This window comes from Pelodiscus sinensis, chromosome 22, assembly GCF_052426305.1.
Source record: "Pelodiscus sinensis isolate ZL-2025 chromosome 22, ASM5242630v1, whole genome shotgun sequence".
Taxonomy (NCBI): Eukaryota; Metazoa; Chordata; order Testudines; family Trionychidae; genus Pelodiscus; species Pelodiscus sinensis.
Genome location: NC_143073.1, coordinates 14845141 through 14864244, shown reverse-complemented (window position 1 = coordinate 14864244; position 19104 = coordinate 14845141). Strand labels below are relative to the sequence as shown.

Sequence of the window (19104 nt, the reverse complement as noted above, 5' to 3'; positions counted from 1 at the left end):
ACTTGGGAGGGGACAGGACCAACCCCGCACTCACTGACGGGAAGCGAAGTGACACAGTCAGGAGTCGGGGAAGGAGAGCAGGCTGGGGCCTGATCCCTGCTGCCATGCCAGACCCCCAGGTCCACTAATCCCCAGGCAGTGTCGCTTGGGGGAAGAGCTGGGGAGAAGGTGGGACAGGGTCGAGAGGGAAGTGTCCCAGCTTTCCCCCAGAGTAAGGACTCGTGAGGGGGTATCACGTGGCTGGTGCCCCCCATGACCTTCATCAGTAGTTACCCCTCACCCTGTGTCTCACTTCCCCTCCCCTTCCATCTGGACTCTTCAGTTCTCTCCCCTGCTCTGGGACAGGAGTGGGGGCTGGTGGGTTAGAGCAGAGGGGCTGGGAGCCAGGACTCCTGGGGTGTGTCTAGACTACATGCCTCCGTCGACGGAGGCATGTAGATTAGCCAGATCGGCAGAGGGAAATGAAGCCGCGATTAAAATAATGGCGGCTTCATTTAAATTTAAATGGCTGCCCCGCTCTGCCAATCAGCTGTTTGTCGGCAGATCGGGGCAGTCTGGACGCGCCGCACCGACAAAGAAGCCTTTCTTGATCGGCACAGGTATGCCTCGTGAAACCAGGTTTACCTGTGCCGATCAAGAAAGGCTTCTTTGTCGGCGCGGCGCGTCCAGACTGCCCCGATCTGCCGACAAACAGCTGATTGGCAGAGCGGGGCAGCCATTTAAATTTAAATGAAGCCGCGATTATTTTAATCGCAGCTTCATTTCCCTCTGCCGATCTGGCTAATCTACATGCCTCTGTCGACGGAGGCATGTAGTCTAGACACACCCCTGGATTCTCTCCCCAGCTACTTGCAATGTAACCACAGGCAAGTCCCTGTCTCGTGCCTCAGTTTCTCCTTCTGGGACAAGAGGCTAGCCCTGCCTGTCTAAAAGGTGGATTTGGAAACCATTGACTGATCTAGCATCCTTTGACCAAAGGGCCGGGTCACAAAAGGCGGAGCAAGAGCCCTCGTGTGCCGGAGATGAAGAGGAAGATGAAAGGGAAGAGGATGGCTCCGCTGAAGATCAAGCTGGGCATGATCGGAGGCAAGCGCAAGAAGAGTAGCTCGGTAAGCCACGCTTCTTCCTGGCCACGATCCTTTGGGCCGTGTGTGCAGGGGGAGGGGAGGGTCTGGGAGAGCAGGAGGGAGGTGCTGTGTCACTCTCTCACAAAAGCTGCTGGGTTTTTTCCCCTCCCATATGGCTGCAGCTGGCGCATTGTAATTTCACAGTTTAAAGCCAGAAGGGGCTGTTAGGTCATCTGTTGTGGTGTCCTAGCAGAGGCCAGTCAGTGTCTCTCAGCTACCGCATGGAGCTTTGTTTCTGCAGAAGGCTGAACTAGCAGAGGAGAGAAGTCTGAAGTCCCCATGATGGCAGGGCCTGGATTAGGACAGATACACACCCATTCTCTCTCTCACACACACACCCTTTCTGAGTATCTAGCTCTCCTGATTGTAGAGAGAACCACTAACGATGTTCTTAATCACAATCATGGTGGCTGGCCCCTGACTTGAACTTGGAAGGCATGTTTAAACGAGATCCCAGATGCGTGCTGGACGATGTTAGGAGGAAAATAAGCCGCCATGCAAGTTGGGGAACATGAGGAAGAGACAAGTATTTGGAAGTGGTCAATGAAAGTTGAGCACTTCCCTTCTGGCTTAAGAGAAGTAAGCCAGGTCATTTGACCTGGACTTAGATATTATCCAGCACCCGGTGTAGCTTCAACTAGTCCTGGTTTTGGCTCAGCCGTCACCTGTAGATGGGCACGTTCTGGAAGGAAGTGAAACATTTGCAGGCAAAAGGGCCCTTCTAGCGATAGCAAGCCTGCTTTCTGCCCAGTATTGAGGGAGGGCAGAAGCCCTGATGAAGGGAAGAATTCCCCTTGTGATGACAGGGAAAAGAGGGCAGAGAGGGCTGGTGACTTGCTGTTGGGGCCCCGTCGGGAAGCTAAAACTAGAGAATGACCCCAAATGCCAGAAGGCGAGGTAGCGACCAACTGCAGACGCTATTGGACACTTTCAGCCCAGGGCTGTCTTGGAGTGAGGCCACAACCACCTGGATATGGGATGGAATCCACCACGATTTTCTCACCCAACCTTCTGTCTGGTGCTGCCCAGAGAGTGATCTCCACAAACCCACCTGATCTCAGTTAATTGTGGTGTGGGGGCCGTTCAGTTCACTCACCCGCACCCACAAGAGCCGGCCATCCTAACTGCCCTGATGGACCTGCGGCAGGCGTCGAGGAATGATGGGTGTCGGAAGGCGAATGGCTTGTTCCTGATATTGGAAACGGAGTTTGATAGGAGAGGAGGCAGCAATTCAGAGGGAAGAGGTTGGAGCAGGGAGGAGAGACAGTGCAGTCCCAAAGGTCTGTTAGGGTTACATCCACTCTGAACAGTGCATCTGGGCTTATGGTGGCTGGACCCCAGTCTCCCGGCTGTGCTGACATCTGCGTTACACCACACAGGCCATCTGACTCGGGTCTGCATCTTGAGATGTGTCCATGCTGCAAAATAACCAGGCTGAGACTCAGGGCTCCTTCCCATGGCCAGCAGGGTCCTAAGTACCGAGAGCTCAGGAAGATTTGTGTGTGGACAGAATGGGAGCCCTTCCCTTAAATCAGAATCAGAGCGTGGTGTGCAGACATAGCCTCCAGGTCTTTGCTTTGGCTGCTCAGTGTGCCCCCAATGGCTGTGAAGTTGCTTGCTTCATGGTATCCTGTGCAGTCTTCTGACTTCTGAAAACCAAGCTCATGGGACTGGCAGTGCGGGATGAGGGACCTTAGCAATTAGTTGCCATCTGGCATGAGGGAGAATAGCTGTGAGTCAGACTGCTCTAGAATTGGGAGAACACATCTGCCCTTTTGGTGGAACTGTGGGAAGACATTGGAGGACTATTGGCAGTTGAGTAGTTTGTCACTGGTCCTCGCTGAAGAGCAGGAATATAATAAGGGCCTTCTCCTCTTGGCCTGGAGCAGTACTGCCATTGTATGTCTGCCTCAGTTTCCCCACATGATCCTGTTTTGCTAGCTCCTTCCTTCTGGAAACTCTCCTACACTGGTGTTTTCTGGCAATTCTCCTTCCCTGGCTCTCCCCCCTGGAGCCTTGAGCCCCCTCACTGAGCCCCATTTTGAGGCCATGTCTACACCATGCGCCTGAGTGGATGCAAGTTCCCAATGGTGCACAGGCAGGATGTGGCACGTGCCTTGTCGAGCTAACTAGTTTTGGGGGAACTCGAGTTGCCCCTCCCCCCCAGCAAAGTCAGGCAGAGGGAGGCTGTCCCAGGACCAGCTGCCCACTGCTGGCGCGTGGCTGGCCTGCAGCAGGCTTCAAGGGGTGTGTGAATGGATCGGGCGATGGGTGGTGACTCAGTTCACCCCTCAGTGACAGCAGAGCTGCAGTGAAGGACCCCCAGTTGGCTCTGCTGTCTGGGGCTTGGGCCGAAGGGCTAAACATTGCAAGGTAGATGTTCAGTCTGGGACTGGAGCCCGGGGCTCTGAGAGGCACCATGAGGGGAGAGGGTCTTGCAGCCCCGAGCTCCAGCCCAGACATCTACGCTGTGATTTTCAGTCCCACAGCGTGAGTCAGTTGAGCCAGGCTCCGAAACTCAGGGCAGAGGGTTTTTCAAGGCAGTAACCTGGTGTCACAGAGTCATTGTCTCAGGGAATGAAGGCAGGCAGGACTCTTGTTGCAGTGCGCCTCAGGCCGGCCTGCTTGGCTTCCACAGCTCCTTGAGGCATTCAGCTTACGTGCTCCCAGAGGACCTGAACTCCAACTCCGCAGCCAGCCGTCTGTCTCAGCCAGCGAGGGACACAGGAGGGTTTATTAGTCATTGGGGACACAGAGCTTGTTAGCACTGAAGTCAGGAACATCCAGCCAAACCATCGGGGGTGTGGATCCAGAGTCACAGAGTTCTCTGCAACCCTTGTCTTGCACCTTAGGGTGATTTTATAGAACCAGGTCTGATATTCAGAGCTTGGTCTTATGTCGGTACCTATTAACCCCTTTTCCAATTTTTCACACTTGCTCTCTGTTCACGTTACACCATCTAGATATTTGAGTAACACATAAAGGGAAACTGAGGCACACAAACAGTATTCAGACAAAACACTTTCACTCTCTCCCATCTAGATTTCAGGCTCGCAGCAGTAGTGTGACCCCCCCCTCCTCCTCTTCCCTACTGGGCTGGAGCGAGGCTCTGAGCCCCTCCCTGTCGCCAGGATTCAGAGCTCACGTGGGAACATTGACATGGCTGGTTCTTAGCTCCATAGCGCAAGCCTTGGCTCCAGGTCTCGTTGCTGTGGCAGTACAGACATAGGACATTTGCTCTGTACATTTAACCTGGTCTCTCAGCCTTAGCCATGTCCTGGCCCTCTGGGCTTTAAGCTTGGGCTAGCTGACCCAATGGGAGGTGAAGGCAAACCCACACAGAGCCTTCCCCCTGATTCCCCACAGAATGGATGAGCTCTGACCCAGGTGGCTGGGGAAAGACTCCAGGGTGTGAGGAACCAGGGGACATGGTGCCTGACTATTTGCAGTAATGGGGCATGGTTACGACCTGTCCCAGGTGGCCCTGGGGCGATGCCTCCTCTCCAATCCAGAGCCACATGTGCAACTGTGGGGGCGTGCTTACTGGGATGTTCCCCGCTTCGAGGCCTGACTGCAAGTGTGAACGTCTGCATCTTTGGTCCTGGCGATGTTCCCTTGTGCTAGGCTCGGGGGGAGGGTGTCCGACACCATCTTACCCAGCACTTGTCCCTGTCCCTTCCCCCATTGTGCGCCTCTGGATGAGCCCTGCCTAACAAGGGCCGCTATGGTTATGTACAGCATGTCTTTCAGAGCGAGGAAGTGGGCGAGATGGAGGAAGAGTCCGATATTGACAACTCCAGTGTCCACAGCTCCTCGGTGCGGTCTGACAGCTCAGGGCGCGTCAAGAAACTCAAGCGTGGCCGGCCAGGCCGGAAAAGGAAGAAGGGTGAGTGTGAGCCAGGCTGCTGGGAGGAGCCCGGGGCAGGGCTTGGATGGGTGGGAGGAGCTTTACACCAGGGTTGGGGCTATTTTACACTGGGGGCGGGGCTATGAATGGTGGGAGGAGCTTTTGCACTGCAGGGCTGAGTGGTGATGTCTGTTGAAATGGCAGCTCACTGCCTGCAATGGATTGAGACATGCTCTGGCTGTCTCTGGCTTGCAGTAGAGGGGTTTGTACTGTAGCAGACCAGGTTAGATGGGCCCAGGGGTCTCAGCCAGGCGACAAGCCAGGATTCCAGGCGACAAGCCAGGATACCAGACTAGATGGGCCCCAGGGTCTGACCCAGCAGGCCAGGGGATGAGCTGGGGAGTGAAGCTGGATGGTCTGACTTGGTACAGCAGTCCCTGAGATGTAGCTCGCTCAGGCTTATGCAAAATGGCCCTGGTAGCTGATAACTGCCACTCAAGGCAATATGTGTAGTATTCAAATACTTGTAATGTATCAGTCCATGAGGACCCCAGGTTAGCCATCCACTTCCATGCTTCAGGGCATGAGCTGTCTTAGGGGGTCAGGTGGTGTCTTCCAGCAACCTCTAAAGCGGAAAGGCCTGATGTCCCATAACTGTCCCCCACTTCGCTGAGCTAGCTGGTCCCTGCCCTTTGGCTGAGGGGGAGCCAGTGCCCCTTAGAGGGGAAAGGCCATGTGACCCTTTCCTGACCACTTAAAGCCAGCTTGTGGGTGTTCCAGTGGTGCAAACTCTGACTGTTATTGTGTTACAGCAATCTCCACCATCCCAATCCAGGATCGGAGCCCCATGGTGCTGGGCACTGCACAGACACATGGTGAGAGTCTGCCTTCCCCATACCCCACGGTTCTCTCCCCCCTTCCCCCGCCTCTACATCGAGTGCATTAAAGGAGGAGAGAGAGGAGATTTTAGTGAAATTGTCCTGACCCTCAGGTGAATCCGGATGGTTAGAACCCAAAGCCGGGAGAGATTGTGGTATCTCTTCTGACCTGGACGATGCTTCCCTGAAGGAATTTGAGTGTTTCTAGTTCATATAACAATAGACATTAGCACTAATCTAGCCCTTTTTAGCAATGGATCTCCGAATGCTTTCCCCAGGAAAGCAGTATCCTTATGTAATATAACAGGTTTCTAGGGGCACTGCTGAGACATCAAATCAGGGCAAATTGCTTAAACACAGGGCTACTTACAGCCCAAGACTGGGAGTCCTCCTCTCGAAGGCACCAAACCAGTCACAAAGAGCTCTTCTGTTTGCCACACTGGCCAGCAAGAAGTTACACAAGTAATTCCCTTAGACACTCCAGCTTTTCCGGTGCCACAACCAGCACCACTCATTGTATAGAACAGATTCTCCTGATCTCTAAGGTCAAGCCACATTCCCAGTTATACATTAGATCTTACCAAAAGAGCACACTGCGCCAAACCTTTAGAATCGAACATCTGAAAGTTTAATAAAAGAAAGAAAAGGTCGAGAGTAAAATTGCTAAAGGTAACAGATTACACACGCTAATTATTAAGTTCCTGGTGCAGGCCTGCAGCAGAGATGGAATAAACTGCTGTCTGTAAATCTCTGGGATACGTCCTCTGCTAGTGTGGATTATCAGTACTCATAGCAAAGCTGCCCCTGCGGGGATGAGCTGGAGTGAAGACAAAGCTGGAGGAGCCCCCAGGACCTTCATTCTACCCTTGCCCACGCGGAGGGAATCCCACTGCTCTCCTGGTGTGAAAGCACCTCCCGCAATGGAGTTTGTCACGTGAGCCAGTCACTGTCCATGCCTGACTCAGGCCTGAGCAGCCATCGCTCATGGGCTGGTCTGAACCTTCACAGCAAAATTCCTCAGCTGTGGATTGGCACCACTGAAGACCCATTGTCAGTGAAGTGCTGAGGTTGAGAGCAACCCTTTCACAATAGCTGGGCAAAGCCTGTTGATGACTCCCAGAAGCAAACATTTGAAATACAGAGACAATTCTCATAGCTTCAAATACAAAAGTGGTACATGCATATAAGCAGTATAAACAGAATTAGTGAATTATCAGCTTTTGACAGACCCACTTGGCCCACGTAGTGATTGCTACAGTGTTTTGATTGTTCTTCTCAAAATTCAATAGCATTATACCTTATATCCAGTTAGGGAAACCGAGGCATAGTGCTGAGGTGGGAACAGAACCCAGTTTTCCCATGTCCCATTTCAGTGGTGTTCTAGCTTGTTTTTGTCAATTTCACATTTGATTTTTTTTAACCAATTATGTTAGTTAAATTGCATGTTGCGAAGCCCTGAATAGGTAGAAGGTAAGTGGGGAAAGTGAAGAACAGAGAGAGGAGGTGATGCATCTGGGCAGTGGCACAGCCAAGGGTAGAATTCAGGATTCTTGGGTCCTTCGCTGAGCCGGACTTCCTCTACTTTGCTCCTAGTATGGACCGTTAAGCTGAGCAGGAATCTTTCGATGAATCTGAAAGTGTTCAGAACAGGTTGGGTTCAAGGAGTTTCCCAACCTGAACAAAATTCTAAGGCAGATGTGTTTGGAACTATCGAAAGGAAATGTCTCTCTCTGAAACAACTTCGGGTTTAGAAAGCTAAACTAATTAGTGTGGAGGAAAATGAGCTTGCGATAGAAGCAAACTATTGTGAAATTCTTACATCATGAATATTTTCAAAATGTAAGTAAATTAGATTTAAAAAAAGTTGAAATATTGCATATTTCCTCAATTTAAGGTGAATAGACTGAAAAAGTGTCAGAATCGCAAATATTTTTGAAACATCAAGCTAATAGAATACTAGGACTGGAAGGGACCTCGAGAGGTCATTGAGTCCAGTCCACTGCCCCCATGACAGGACCAAATACTGTCTAGACCAGTGGTCCCCAACGTTTTGGGGCTGCCGGGCGCCTGGGGGGCGGGGCTGCTCACGCGCTGTGCGTACGGGGGTGGTGCCAAGCATGCGCCGCACGCCCGAGGTCGGCACCGGCATGTGCCGCGATCCCGGGCAGGGGCTGCCCAGGTTCCGCACGGCCGGGGCTGGCGCGGGCACGTGCGGCGCCCCGGGGGCCAGGGCCAGGGCCGGGGCCAGGTCCAGCAAGGGCACGCGTGGCGCCCCCGGGGGCGGAGCCAAGGCCAGCGCCAGTGCCGGCAAGGGCACGCGCGGCGCACCCGGGGGCGGGAGTCAGGGTCGGCACCGGCACACGCGGCACACCCGGGGCCGGCCACATGCCCGGGGCTGGCACCTGCCGCACGCCCGGGGGCGGGGCCAGCCTAGATTGCTCTGCGGGCGCACGTAAAGGGCCCGGCGGGCGCCATGGCGACCACGGGCACCGGGTTGGGAACCACGGGTCTAGACCATCCCTGATAGACATTTATCTAACCTACTCTTAAATATCTTCGGAGATGGGGATTCCATAACCTTCCTGAGCAATTTATTCCAGTGTTTGACTACCCTGACAGGAACTTTTTCGTAATGTCCACCCTAAACCTCCCTTGCTGCAGTTTAAGCCCATTGCTGCTTGTTCTATCCTCAGAGGCCATGATGAGCAAGTTTTCTCCCTCCTCCTTATGACACCCTTTTAGATACCTGAAAACAGCTACCATGTCCCTCCTCAGTCTTCTCTTTTCTAAACTAAACAAACCCAATTCTTTCAGCCTTCCTTCATAGGTCATGTTCTCTAGACCTTTAATCATTCTTGTTGCTCTTCTCTGGACCCTCTCCAATTTCTCTACATCTTTCTTGAAATGCGGTGCCCAGAACTGGACACAATATTCCAACTGAGGTCTAACCAGCGCAGAGTAGAGCAGAAGAATGACTTGGTGTGTTGTGAGCAAGACACCTGTTAATGCATCCCAGAATCATGTTTGCTTTTTTTGCAACAGCATCACACTGCTGACTCATATTCAGCTTGTGGTCCACTATAACCCCTAGATTCCTTTCTGCCGTACTCCTTCCTAGACAGTTGCTTTCCATTCTGTATGTGTGAAACTGATTGTTCCTTCCTAAGTGGAGCACTTTACATTTGTCTTTATTAAACTTCATCCTGTTTACCTCAGACCATTTCTCCAATTTGTCCAGATCATTTTGAATTATGACCCTATCCTCCAAAGCAGTCGCAACCCCTCCCAGCTTGGTATCATCTGCAAACTTAATAAGCGTACTTTCTATGCCAATATCTAAATCGTTGATGAAGATGTTGAACAGAGCCGGTCCCAAAACAGACCCCTGCGGAACCCCACTTGATATACCTTTCCAGCAGGATTGTGAACCATTAATAACTACTCTCTGAGTACAGTTATCCAGCCAGTTATGCACCCACCTTATAGTAGCCCCATCTAAGTTGTATTTGCCTAGTTTATTGATAAGAATATCATGCGAGACCATATCAAACGGCTTACTAAAGTCTAGGTATACCACATCCACCACTTCTCCCTTATCCACAAGACTCGTTATCCTATCAAAGAAAGCTATCAGATTGGTTTGACATGATTTGTTCTTTACAAATCCATGCTGGCTGTTCCCTATCACCTTGCCACTTTTCAAGTGTTTACAGATGATTTCCTTAATTACTTGCTCCATTATCTTCCCTGGCACAGAAGTTAAACTAACTGGTCTGTAGTTTCCTGGGTTGTTCTTGTTTCCCTTTTTATAAATGGGCACTATATTTGCCCTTTTCCAGTCTTCTGGAATCTCTCCTGTCTCCCATGATTTTCCAAAGATGATAGCTAGAGGCTCAGATACCTCCTCTATCAGGTCCTTGAGTATTCTAGGATTCATTTCATCAGGCCCTGGTGACTTGCAGGCATCTAACTTTTCTAGGTGATTTTTAACTTGTTCTTTTTTTATTTTATCTTCTAAACCTCCTCCCTTCCCACTAGCATTCACTGTTAGGCATCCCTTCAGACTTCTCAGTGAAGACCGAAACAAAGAAGTCATTAAGCATCTCTGCCATTTCCAAGTTTCCTGTTACTGTTTCTCCTTCCTCACTGACCAGTGGGCCTACCCTGTCCTTGGTCTTCCTCTTGCTTCTAATGTATTTATAAAAACTCTACTTGTTTCCCTTTATTCCCATAGCTAGTTTGAGCTCATTTTGTGCCTTTGCCTTTCTGACCTTGCCCCTGCATTCCTGTGTTGTTTGCCTATGTTCATCTTTTGTAATTTGTCCTACTTTCCATTTTTTATATGACTCCTTTTTATTTTTAGATCATGCAAGATCTCGTGGTTAAGCCAAGGCGGTCTTTTGCCATATCTTCTATCTTTCCGATGCAGTGGAATAGCTTGTTTTTGGGCCCTTAACAATGTCCCTTTGAAAAACTGCCAACTCTCCTCAGTTGTTTTTCCCCTCAGTCTTGATTCCCATGGGACCTTACCTATCAGCTCTCTGAGCTTACCAAAATCTGCCTTCCCGAAATCCATTGTCTCTATTTTGCTGTTCTCCCTTCTACCCTTCCTTAGAATTGTGAACTCTATGATTTCATAGAATCATAGAATCATAGAATACTAGGACAGGAAGGGACCTCGAAAGGTCATCGAGTCCAGACCCCTGCCCTCATGGCAGGACCAAATACTGTCTAGACCATCCCTGATAGACATTTATCTAACCTACTCTTAAATATCTCCACAGATGGAGATTCCACAACCTCCCTGGGCAATTTATTCCAGTGTTTGACCACCCTGACAGTTAGGAACTTTTTCCTAATGTCCAACCTAAACCTCCCTTGCTGCAGTTTAAGCCCATTGCTTCTTGCTCTATCCTCAGAGGCCAAGATGAACAAGTTTTCTCCCTCCTCCTTATGACACCCTTTTAGATATCTGAAAACTGCTATCATGTCTCCCTTCTTCTCTTTTCTAAACTAAAGAAACCCAATTCTTTCAGTCTTCCTTCATAGGTCATGTTCTCTAGACCTTTAATCATTCTTGTTGCTCCTCTCCTTGAGGGTCACCCTGAACATGGATTGAATCCCTAAGCTGCTGGCTTACTACCACTGATAGACATCTCCTCCAAAAACTTGCCCAGTTATTTTTTTAACCCAGTTATACTTTTGGCTTCCATAGCTTAATTATGCATTGTGTAAAAAAGTATTTCCCATGGTTTTTTAATTAAACCAGCTGCTAGTTAATAGCTTCTGGTGACCCCTAGTTCTTGTGTTATGGGAAAGGATAAATACCACTCTTCTACTCACTTTCTCCACACCATTCATGATTGTATATATCTTTATCAAGATTATGATACATCTTCCATCATCTCTTTTTTAAGCTGAACATCCCTAATCTTTTTAGTTGCTCCTTGTATGGAAGCCATTCCATACCCTTGATCGTCTTTGTTGTTCTTCTCTGTACTTTTTCCAGTTCCACCATATGGCTTTTGAGATGGGGAGACCAGAATTGGACACAGTATTCAAGGTGTATACATGATCACTTTCACCCAAGCTGCCTTCCACTTTCAAATTCTCAACCAGTCCCTCCCTATTTGTTAGGATCAAATCTAGAACAGCTTCCCCCCAGTAGCTTTTTCAACCTTCTGAAATAAAAAGGTTGCAGTCCAAGAACTTATTGGATAGTCTGTGTCCCGCTGTGTTATTTTCCCAACATATATCTGGATAGTTGAAGTCCCCCATCACCACCAAATCTTGGGCTTTGGATGATATTGTTAGTTGTTCAAAAAGAGCCTGATCCACTTCTTCCACCTGGGTAGGTGACCTGTAGTATACGCCTAGTGGGTATGTCTACACTACAAAGTTAATTCGAACTAACGGACGTTAGTTCAAACTAACTTTAATAGGCACTACACTAGCGCTCCGCTAGTTCGAATTTAAATCGAACTAGCGGAGCGCTTAGTTTGAACTAGGAAAACCTCATTTTACGAGGATTAAGCCTAGTTCGAACTAGCTAGTTTGAATTAAGGGGTGTTTAGCCCCTTAATTCGAACTAGTGGGAGGCTAGCCCTCCCCAGGTTTCCCTGGTGGCCACTCTGGCCAACACCAGGGAAACTCTATTGCCCCCCTCCCGGCCCCGGAGCCCTTAAAGGGGCACGGGCTGGCCACGGTGCCCGTGCCAGGTGCAAGCCTGCCAGCACCCAGCCAGCAGACCCTGCACCTGGCACGGATCGAGCCACCCACCCGATGCCCCCCAGCCCTCCCCCTCTTCCCAGGACCAGGCTGGAGGCTCCCGGGAGCTTGCCCGGGACTGCAAGAGGCGGGCACCCGCCTGGTCTAGTGCGGACATCGTGGACCTCGTCCACGACCTCCGCACTAGGCACAGGAAAGTGGCCGTTTAGGGCAGGAGAGCTGCCAGCCTGGCCACCCAGGAGCAGGTGTGCATGAAAATCAAGGTGGTCCACTGAGACCCCCGACCCTGAGCCCTGAGCTTACAATGGCTGTCCTGGGTCAGACCAAAGGTCCATCTAGCCCCGTAGCCTGTCTGCCGACAGTGGCCAACCCTAGGGACCCTGGAGGGGATGGACCGAAGACAGTGACCAAGCCATTTGTCTCGTGCCATCCCTCTCCAGCCTTCCACAAACCTTGGGCAGGGACACCGCTCCTACCCCCGGGCTAATAGCACTCCATGGACCCAACCTCCATGACTTGATCTCACTTCCCTTTAAACTCTGTTCTAGTTGTAGCCTTCACAGCCTCCTGCAGCAAGGAGTTCCACAGGTTGACTCTTTGCTTTGTGAAGAAGAACTTTCTGTTACTAGTTTGAAGCCTGCTACCCATTCCTTTCCTTTGCTGTCCTCTAGTCCTTTTTTATGGGAACTAATGAAGAACTTTTCTGTATGCACCCTCTCCACCCAACTCCTGCTTTTAGAGACCTCTATCCTGTCCCCGCTCCGTCTCCTCTTGTCTAAGCTGAAAAGTCCCAGTCTCTTTAGCCTCTCTTCATATGGGACCTGTTCCCAAGCCCTGATCATTTTAGTTGCCCTCCCCTCTCCCAGCCTCTCTCTTCCCCTCTCTCACCTCCTTTTCCCAGTCTCTCCCAGTTTTGTTCAATAAAGACAGATTCCATTTTTCAACACAATTGTCCTTTGTTTTGTACATCAAGAGGAGGGGCTAGGGAAGGGTAAGTGGAAGGAGGTGAGGGAGGAATGGGGTACACACCCCCGATGGGGAGGACTGGGCTGGCTCTGCGGGCTTCTGGGGGTGGAAGCTCTCCTGCAGCCCCCCAATTGCCCCCTCTCCCCAGATGGCAGCCTGTGTCAAGTGCAGCCGGGCTGATGGCCGAGTGCTGTGATGTGCCCAGTGTGGGTAGTCCGGGCACTCCAAGGCAGGACTGCTTTGCAAGCGGGACACCTCTGAGAACTGTCTGTCCGGGGTGGGGGTCGGGACCCTTTAAGCACAGCCCTCGGCTAGCCTGAGACAGCATCTCCACGCTCTAAGTCCTCCTCTGATGCCCTGCTGGCACTCCTTCCGGCCATCCTTAAGCCTGGTTCAGGGTCCACTTAATGTGGACATGCTAGTTCGAATTAGCAAAACGCTAATTCGAACTAGTTTTTAGTTCTAGATGCGTTAGTTCGAATTAGCTTAGTTCGAATTAACTAATTCGAACTAAGTTAGTTCGAATTAGCGCTGTAGTGTAGACGTACCCCCAGAGACTCTCAACACTTCTGTCTCCTATGTCCATCTCCACCTCTCTCCAAGGCTGTGTCCAGACTCCATGCCTCCGTCGACGGAGGCATGTAGATTAGCCAGCTCGGAAGAGGGAAATGAAGCCGCGATTAAAATAATCGCGGCTTCATTTAAATTTAAATGGCTGCCCCGATCTGCCGATCAGCTGTTTGTCGGCAGATCGGGAGAGTCTGGACGCGATGCCCCGACAAAGAAGCCTTTCTTCATCGACACAGGTAAACCTGGTTTCACGAGGCTTACCTGTGTCGATGAAGAAAGGCTTCTTTGTCGGGGCATCGCGTCCAGACTCTCCCGATCTGCCGACAAACAGCTGATCGGCAGATCGGGGCAGCCATTTAAATTTAAATGAAGCCGCGATTATTTTAATCGCGGCTTCATTTCCCTCTTCTGAGCTGGCTAATCTACATGCCTCCGTCGACGGAGGCATGGAGTCTGGACACAGCCCAAGTGTGTTCATTTTTAATATATAGAAGGCAACACTTCCTCCCTTTTTTCTTTGTCTATCATTCCTGAGCAAGCTGTACCCTTCCATACAAACATTCCAATCGTGTGTATTATCCCACCAGGTTTCTGTGATGCCAACAATGTCATAATTGTACTCATTTATTAGCACTTCCAGTTCTCCCTGCTTATTCCCCATACTTCTCGCATTTGTATATAGGCATCTAAGATCCTGATTTGACTTTGCCTCCCAGTTTTGCCCTAGCCCTCCTGTTTCTCTGCCATTATAGCCCACGCACCCTCATGGTGGGGGACAAGGAGGTGGCTGGCATGCGGGGCGGGAGCAGCATGCCCTTTGGGGTATGCCGGTAGGTCTGAGCTTTCTGCAGCATCTGCTCTTGTGTTCCCTCCCAGTGACCGGAGAGGAGGAAGTGGATGGCTACGAGACAGACCACCAGGACTACTGCGAAGTGTGTCAGCAGGGTGGTGAGATCATCCTCTGTGACACCTGCCCCAGGGCCTACCACCTGGTTTGCCTGGATCCCGAACTCGACAAGGCGCCTGAGGGCAAATGGAGCTGCCCTCACTGCGTAAGCCACCCTCTGTCCCTTCCTGGCTGTGAGCTAACTTTCTCCCTTGCTTCCCAATTCCCTGCCTGCTAGGTTCCATCCCTGTCCCTCTACAGACATCCCAGAAGAGACTGGTGGTTTGGGTGCTAATGACAGGAGTCCGTCCCAAGAAGTCAGTGTCCTTAGAGACTTGGCCTATGTGATTGGGGCGACTCAGGTGGCTATCTGCTGCTGAAAAGTGGGCCATTCCGACTCAGTTTCCCTGGGCAGGATGCTCAGCTTTGGAGGGAAGAGAATCAGTTTTCTTCTGAGAGAAGCTGTTGATCTCTGCCCGGGGATACGTCCCACTGGGCACTTGGGCCACGTCTGGCATTGGGTCTATGCCTGGGGGTACGTCCCTTTGGGCACTTGGGCCGCGCCTGGTGTTGGGTCTGAGAGCAGGCATGCCCCACGCTATCTTGGCCTTGCTTGGGCTCCCGTCCCCATGTAATACAGGAGGTTTTGGGGGCACTGCTGAGAGGGTCAAATCAGGGTGAATTTCTTAGAGACAGGGCTATTGACAGTCAACTCCTGGGGGTCCACCCCTCTAAGGCGCGAAACCAGTCACAAAGAGCACTTCCATTTGCAACAGTGGATTACAAAAAGTCACACAAGAAATTCCCTTAGATGCTCCAGCTTCCCTGTGCCACCACTAGCACCGCTCCTTACACAGGTGAGAGGTTATGAAAACCAGTCTCACCAAATCCAAACAGGCTCTTCTGATCCCAGAGGATCAACACATTCCCAGGTCGACATATATCTTAGACCTTACTCAAAAGAGAACCCTGCACCAATCCTTTAGAATCTAACATCTGAAAATGTATTGATAGAAATTGATAAAACAATCAGATTACATACACCTTTAGCAAAGTTCTTGGTGCACGCTTGTAGCAGAAATGGAACAAATAAAACAAGTCTCTGGAATACGTCCCCTCCTAGGATGGGTCATCCCTCCCTTCAGGCTTCAGCTCACAGCAGAGGTCCTTCCGAGGAGATTAGCCGGAATGAAGACAAAATGGAGGAGCCCTCAGGGCCCTCTTTGTGTCCTTGCCCATGTGGTGGGAATCCCATTGTTCTTGCTGTGTAAAATTATGTCCCAAGTTGGAATTTGTCAAATGAGCAAGTCAGCTGCCCTTGCGTGACTCGGTGCCTTTTGGGCAGCCGGTATTGCCTACATGCTGGTCTGAGCACTCACAGCAAAGCCCAGCAGCTGTGGATCAGCACCGCCTGCAATACATTGTCAGTGAAGTGCTGCTCCCCTCTTGACTACCCCCCTTTCACGACACGTGGGCCAAGCCTGTGGTGTCTCGCAGAAGCAAACATTTGAAATACAAGTCCAGAGCCAGTTCTCATAACTTCAAATACAAAACTGATGCTCATGTATGATCAGAGAATTGTCAGCTTATCAGAGACCGCTCACTTGACCCACTCTGTACAAGATTTGGTGCAAACATAGAACAGTGGTGGCATCAGTGATTGGTGTGTTCATGCTGCAATCCAATAACCTCCCACCCCTCCTCACCTGCTGCCTGCTACTCCTGCAGGAGAAGGAAGGGGTTCAGTGGGAGGCCAAGGAGGAGGACGAGGAGTATGAGGAAGAGCTGGAGGAGGAGGGTGAGAAGGAGGAGGAGGATGACCACATGGAGTACTGCCGGGTCTGCAAGGATGGCGGGGAACTGTTGTGCTGTGATGCCTGCATCTCATCCTACCACATCCACTGCCTTAACCCGCCGCTGCCTGAGATCCCCAATGGGGAATGGCTCTGCCCTCGATGCACGGTAGGGCGCCCTGCTCAGCTCCCTGGGTGGGCAAGTGCAAAGCCCCCTCTGGAGAGATCTGTTGCCTTAGGCTGGGTGAGCCTCCAGCTGGCTCCTCCAGGCCGAGTGAGGAGGGAAAAGTGCAGAGTGGCTCTGTGTGGTCTCTTCATTGTAAAGTGACTCTGGGGCCTTTTTGTCCCCCTGGATCCCAGAGAGACTGGGAGTTTGTGGTTTTGGGGAGAACTGCAGAAACTGAGCCGAGATGCGTCCGCCTCTAGGGCATGGTGGCCTGTTACACAGGGACCCCATGCCCAGCACTGAGATGCAGCCACCTCTGGGGCGGGGTGGCTGGTTACACAGGGACCCCTTCCCCAGCACTGAGATGCAGCCACCTCTGGGGCAGGGTGGCTGGTTACACAGGGACCCCTCACCCAGTGCTGAGATGCAGCCACCTCTGGGGCGGAGTGGCTGGTTACACAGGGACCCCTCACCCAGTGCTGAGATGCAGCCACCTCTGGGGCGGAGTGGCTGGTTACACAGGGACCCCTCGCCCAGTGCTGAGGTGTGGCCACCTCTGGGGTGGGACAGCCAACTATCCTCCCACCTGACTCTGCCTTTGTCCCCTCTACAGTGCCCCGTGCTAAAGGGCCGTGTGCAGAAGATCCTGCACTGGCGCTGGGGAGAGCCACCCCCACCTGTGCTGGTGCCCCGGCCGCCTGATACTGGCCCAGATGAGCCCTCGCCCAAGGCGCTGCAGGGGCGCTCGGAGCGGGAATTCTTTGTCAAGTGGGTCGGCCAGTCCTACTGGCACTGCTCCTGGGCCAAGGAACTGCAGGTAGCTCTCTGGGGCCGGGAGGTGGGGCGGGAGGAGGGACTGAGGCCAGCAAGTGCAGGACGGTGAGGAGGGAGATCTCTGTGCCCTTGGGGGCAGTTCCCTGTGCCCTTGGGGGCAGTTCCTAGCCATGGCTTTCTCCACCGTTGCTGTGGCCATCAGAGCCACTACAAGGTTGTGCTGTGGGTATGTGGGGGAGCTGTGTGCTTGGAGGTGTTGGGGTGCCGAGTGGGTGCTGGGGGGGACATGGTACTCTGTGCTGGGGGTGTGTGCGGGCTCTGTATACTTGGGGCCCTGATCTCAGTCAGGGGGTCTGTGCAGAGCCTGACACACCGCTGGGAACTGAGCGCTCACCTCTTCTCTCTCGGCCCGCCCAGCTGGAGATCTTCCACCTGGTGATGTACCGCAACTACCAGCGGAAGAACGATATGGACGAGCCGCCCCCGCTGGACTATGGCTCTGGCGATGATGACGGCAAGAGTGAGAAGCGGAAGAGCAAGGACCCGCTCTACGCCCAGATGGAGGAGAGGTTCTACCGCTATGGCATCAAGCCCGAGTGGATGGCCATCCACCGCATCATCAACCACAGGTGGGGCAGGGCCGGACCCTGCTTCTTGCCTGTCTGCCTCCGTGCTGCTGTGGGGCCTTGGGTTGCCGCTGTTGTCCCCCATGCTGCCCCATGGTTCCTGGTGTGCCCCTGTCTGCCCACTGTGCTGCCCCTGGTATGCTGGCTGATCCCCGTGCTACCCCCCTCCCACCCAATCTACCCCCTTCACTGTCTCGGGGCCCTGGGCAAGTCTCAGTCTGCCCCCACAGCCTCCGAGATGCTGGGTGCCCCCCATTTCCCCCTGTTCTGTCCTGTGGTCCCTGTGCTAGGCTGGCTCTGCAAAGAGCTGGAAACCCTAATTTCTGTCCCCAAAATCCTCAGCACCACCCTGGGCACTGGGATGGGTGGCGTGGGGGGAGGGGAAGTCTTCCTGCCCCTTACCGCTCCCTCCTCTCTGCCCCTGGCCACGCAGCATCGACAAAAAAGGGAACTACCACTACCTGGTGAAATGGCGCGACCTGCCTTACGACCAGTCCACGTGGGAGGAGGACGAGATGGCCATTCCTGACTTTGACTTCCACAAGCATGCCTACTGGAGACACAGGTCTGCCAGAGGTGGCCAGTCCACCCATCCTTCCCTCTTCACCCTTGCTCCCTTGCAGTATAGCCCGCCTGCCCTCCCTCTCTTCTAGCCCTGGGGGTGGGGGCAGGCAGCAGAGACAAGATGCAGACCCATCTGAAGATCTGAAGACCCTACCTGACCGTTGGGGACAAAGCGTAGCTCCATCGCTCATTTGGGCCTGTCAAACACGGCACACCTGGCATGCCCTGGGTGTAGACAGGACTCCCCCATCTGCCTCGTGCTCGTCTCAGGCCACTGTGGCATTTCCAGTGTAGACAACCCCCAAGTCCAAGAATACTCTGAGACCTGACAGGCAGCTCTGCTGTCACAGAGCTCCCCAATTCAGAGCCATCCCAGCCTGCGGCAGGATAACAGGCCGGCTGGCAAGCCTGGCTGTAAACTTCTGGAGCTGGGCCCCTTCTAGAGACAGGATGGCCAGGCACCTGGAGAACTTCTCTGTCCTCCCCTGCTGCCAGGGCATGTGCAGATTCCAACCACTCGCTAGATGTGGGGTTGGGAAGGAATTTCTCTCTCATGTCCGGTCAGCCAGGGCCTGGCAGGAGGATTTCAGCATAGGGCGTGGCTCACGTCCGGCCACCTCTGGCCTTGTGCTTTCCCTGCCATGGCGGGGGGCTTCGAAGGGCCCCGTGATCTCTCCCA

The 19104-nt window shown here is 52.5% G+C and overlaps 1 protein-coding gene across 7 annotated transcripts in view; it reads left to right on the top strand.

Moving 5' to 3' along the window:
- The window catches only part of CHD3 (chromodomain helicase DNA binding protein 3), a 78553-nt gene that overhangs the window by 33482 nt on the left and 25967 nt on the right, over positions 1 to 19104 (top strand). For 6 of the 7 annotated variants that reach the window (XM_075908087.2, XM_075908086.2, XM_075908084.2 and 3 more), the window contains exons 6-13: positions 979 to 1109; positions 4866 to 5013; positions 5787 to 5849; positions 14493 to 14668; positions 16231 to 16464; positions 17075 to 17278; positions 17653 to 17864; positions 18295 to 18426. In XM_075908087.2, coding sequence (XP_075764202.1) covers positions 979 to 1109; positions 4866 to 5013; positions 5787 to 5849; positions 14493 to 14668; positions 16231 to 16464; positions 17075 to 17278; positions 17653 to 17864; positions 18295 to 18426 — 1300 coding nt within the window. The remainder of the gene's footprint in view (positions 1 to 978; positions 1110 to 4865; positions 5014 to 5786; positions 5850 to 14492; positions 14669 to 16230; positions 16465 to 17074; positions 17279 to 17652; positions 17865 to 18294; positions 18427 to 19104) is intronic. The other variant, XM_075908085.2, reaches the window with a different exon arrangement.